The following is a 2500-nucleotide window of genomic DNA, read 5'->3' as shown; positions in this document are numbered from 1 at the left end:
ACAGTATGTCTGATAATATTTATTCTTCTGGATAAAAGTCTTATTTGTTTTATTTCGGCTAGAATAAAAGCAGTTTTTAATTTTTTAAACACCATTTTAAGGTCAATATTATTAGCCCCTTTAAGCTACATATTTTTTTTCGATCGTCTACAGAACAAACCATCGGTATACAATAACTTGCCTAATTACCCTAACCTGCCTAGTTAACCTAATTAACCTAGTTAAGCCTTTAAATGTCACTTTAAGCTGTATAGAAGTGTCTTGAAGAATATCTAGTCTAATATTATTTACTGTCATCATGACAAAGAGAAAATAAATCAGTTATTAGAGATGAGTTATTAAAACTATTATGATTAGAAATGTGTTGAAGAAATCTGCTCTCCGTTAAACAGAAATTGAGGACAAAAAAAAAACAGGAGGGCTAATAATTCAGGTGGGGTAATAATTCTGACTTCAACTGTATGTGTGTGTTTCATACAGTATATACATAGTAAACACATATATAACACACACACATCTTATGTCAAAACAAACTTTTTATTTTGAATGCTATAAATCATGCTTAATCTTTGCCCAGCACTCATTAAAATAAAAGGCATGTGTATAGAGCAGTGTTTGCACTGGTGTTACTGGTAAACACACACACACCTGCCTGTGCTAGTATAAACTCTTGGTATCGAGCGCCGATGTTGTTTCTGGCAGTGCAGTTGTAGCGTCCAAAATCCCTGTCGGACACTGGAGTGACCTGAGGATGAGAAAACACATGCATCAATATAGGAAAAGCAGTCAATAAAGTATGAAAATAACTCTAATAAATAAAAATAACTACTGTCAGTTCAAAACGAGCAACATAGCAGCTAACAGGAGGGATTACAGTGAAAAAAAAAAACCCAAGCAAAATCAAAACATCTATTTTCTGTATTATTTATAATGTGCTATACAAATAAACTATGTATTGTATTGTATTTGGGGCGGCACGATGGCTCAGTTTGTAGCGATGTCACCACACAGCAAGAAGGTCGCTGGTTCAGCTGGCGTTTCTGTGTGGAGTTTGCATGTTCTCCACCGTGTTGGCGTGGGTTTCCTCCGGGTGCTCCGGTTTCCCACACATTCCAAACACATGCGCTATAGGACAATTGGGTAAGCTAAATTGACCGTGGTGTATGTGTGTGAATGAGTGTGTGTGGGTGTTTCCCAGTGATGGGTTGCAGCTGGAAGGGCATCCACTGCGCAAAACATATGCTGGATAAGTTGGCGGTTCATTCCACTGTGGTGACCTCTGATAAACAAGTGATTAAGCCGAATGAATGTATTGTATTGTAATGTAATGTATGGACCTCCAGCAGTGAGCGTCCCTCTGTGCTGTGGATGCGGATGTTGCTGGTGCCTTGACTGGAGATAGTGAAGCGTTCTCGTCTCCACAGCATCGTCGCCGCAGGATTGGATTTCACCTCACAGCTGATGTTCACCGGGTTTCCCTCCCACGAGTAGAAGATGCTTTGATTCGTCTGGAACTTTGGTGCATCTGTGAGAAAGACAAAGGAACAAACAGGCATTCAATACTGGAGAAAAGACAGCACAAACAAACACAATCAAGCTGCTTTTTGAGCAATGGGAAGCACATTAGAAGCATGTTATGGAAGAAAAACGTATTAAAAAAAGGACATCATTTACATTTATCTCCATTTCAAAGTTATTTTAGAATTTTATATATATATATATATATATATATATATATATATATATATATATATATATATATATATATATATATTAGGGGTGTAACGGTTTCCAAAAATCACAGTTCAGTATGTTTTCGATACAGCAAAGAAAGAAAAAAGCCAGAGCATTTGTGAGTCATTTTCCCCTCATTGTCAGATGGCAATCGCTCAAGTCAACAGTTTCTCTTTCTTTCAAATATATAACCAGATACATGTAATTCACCAAAACATTTGACAAACACATGTAGCCTACTGTACTGTCCCACTGACACACTGATTTAATAACTGTGACAAAGGGAAAATAAAGTCACATTTTGCCTGCCATACTGAGCAGAGCAAATACAGTTGACGTTCTACCACAAGATGGCGACAGAGACTGCATAATAAGTCCTTAAAGGAGAAAAACTAAATTTCAGCTGATCTAATCATTATAAACAGGTACGAGACATTCTAAGTCGATCTCTCTCTGTTGTATGTTGCAGTGCTGTATTTTTACCACAGTAATCTGCTAGTGTTTGCTTTGCTTTGGCTTTTTCTGGAATAATTATTGTGATCTCCTGATTGCAGCAGAGAAATACTGGCAAATCTCTCATTTCTCATATTTTAGAGAAATTAACACCATAAAAGTATGATCTTGTTTTTTTTCTTTTACTTTAAACAGTGATAGAGTTATACTTCTGGGGTTTCTGCTTAACAGCAATTAAAACAAATCCTTCTTTATACTCAAAACCTGGATAAAAATTAAATATAATATTGCAGCAGTTAAACAAATAACAAGA

The 2500-nt window shown here is 36.4% G+C and overlaps 1 protein-coding gene across 3 annotated transcripts in view; it reads right to left on the bottom strand.

Moving 5' to 3' along the window:
* zgc:152904 (uncharacterized protein LOC767777 homolog) overlaps positions 1-2500 on the bottom strand; it is a 452586-nt gene that overhangs the window by 29013 nt on the left and 421073 nt on the right. For all 3 annotated transcript variants that reach the window (XM_056463791.1, XM_056463776.1, XM_056463783.1), the window contains exons 10-11: positions 1338-1525; positions 649-745 (exon numbers count right to left, since the gene is read on the bottom strand). In XM_056463791.1, the coding sequence (XP_056319766.1) occupies positions 649-745; positions 1338-1525 (285 nt within the window). The remainder of the gene's footprint in view (positions 1-648; positions 746-1337; positions 1526-2500) is intronic.

This window comes from Danio aesculapii, chromosome 1 (assembly GCF_903798145.1).
Source record: "Danio aesculapii chromosome 1, fDanAes4.1, whole genome shotgun sequence".
Classification (NCBI taxonomy): Eukaryota; Metazoa; Chordata; class Actinopteri; order Cypriniformes; family Danionidae; genus Danio; species Danio aesculapii.
Note: the sequence above shows the minus strand (reverse complement) of the source record. Positions and strands in the feature narration are given on the sequence as shown.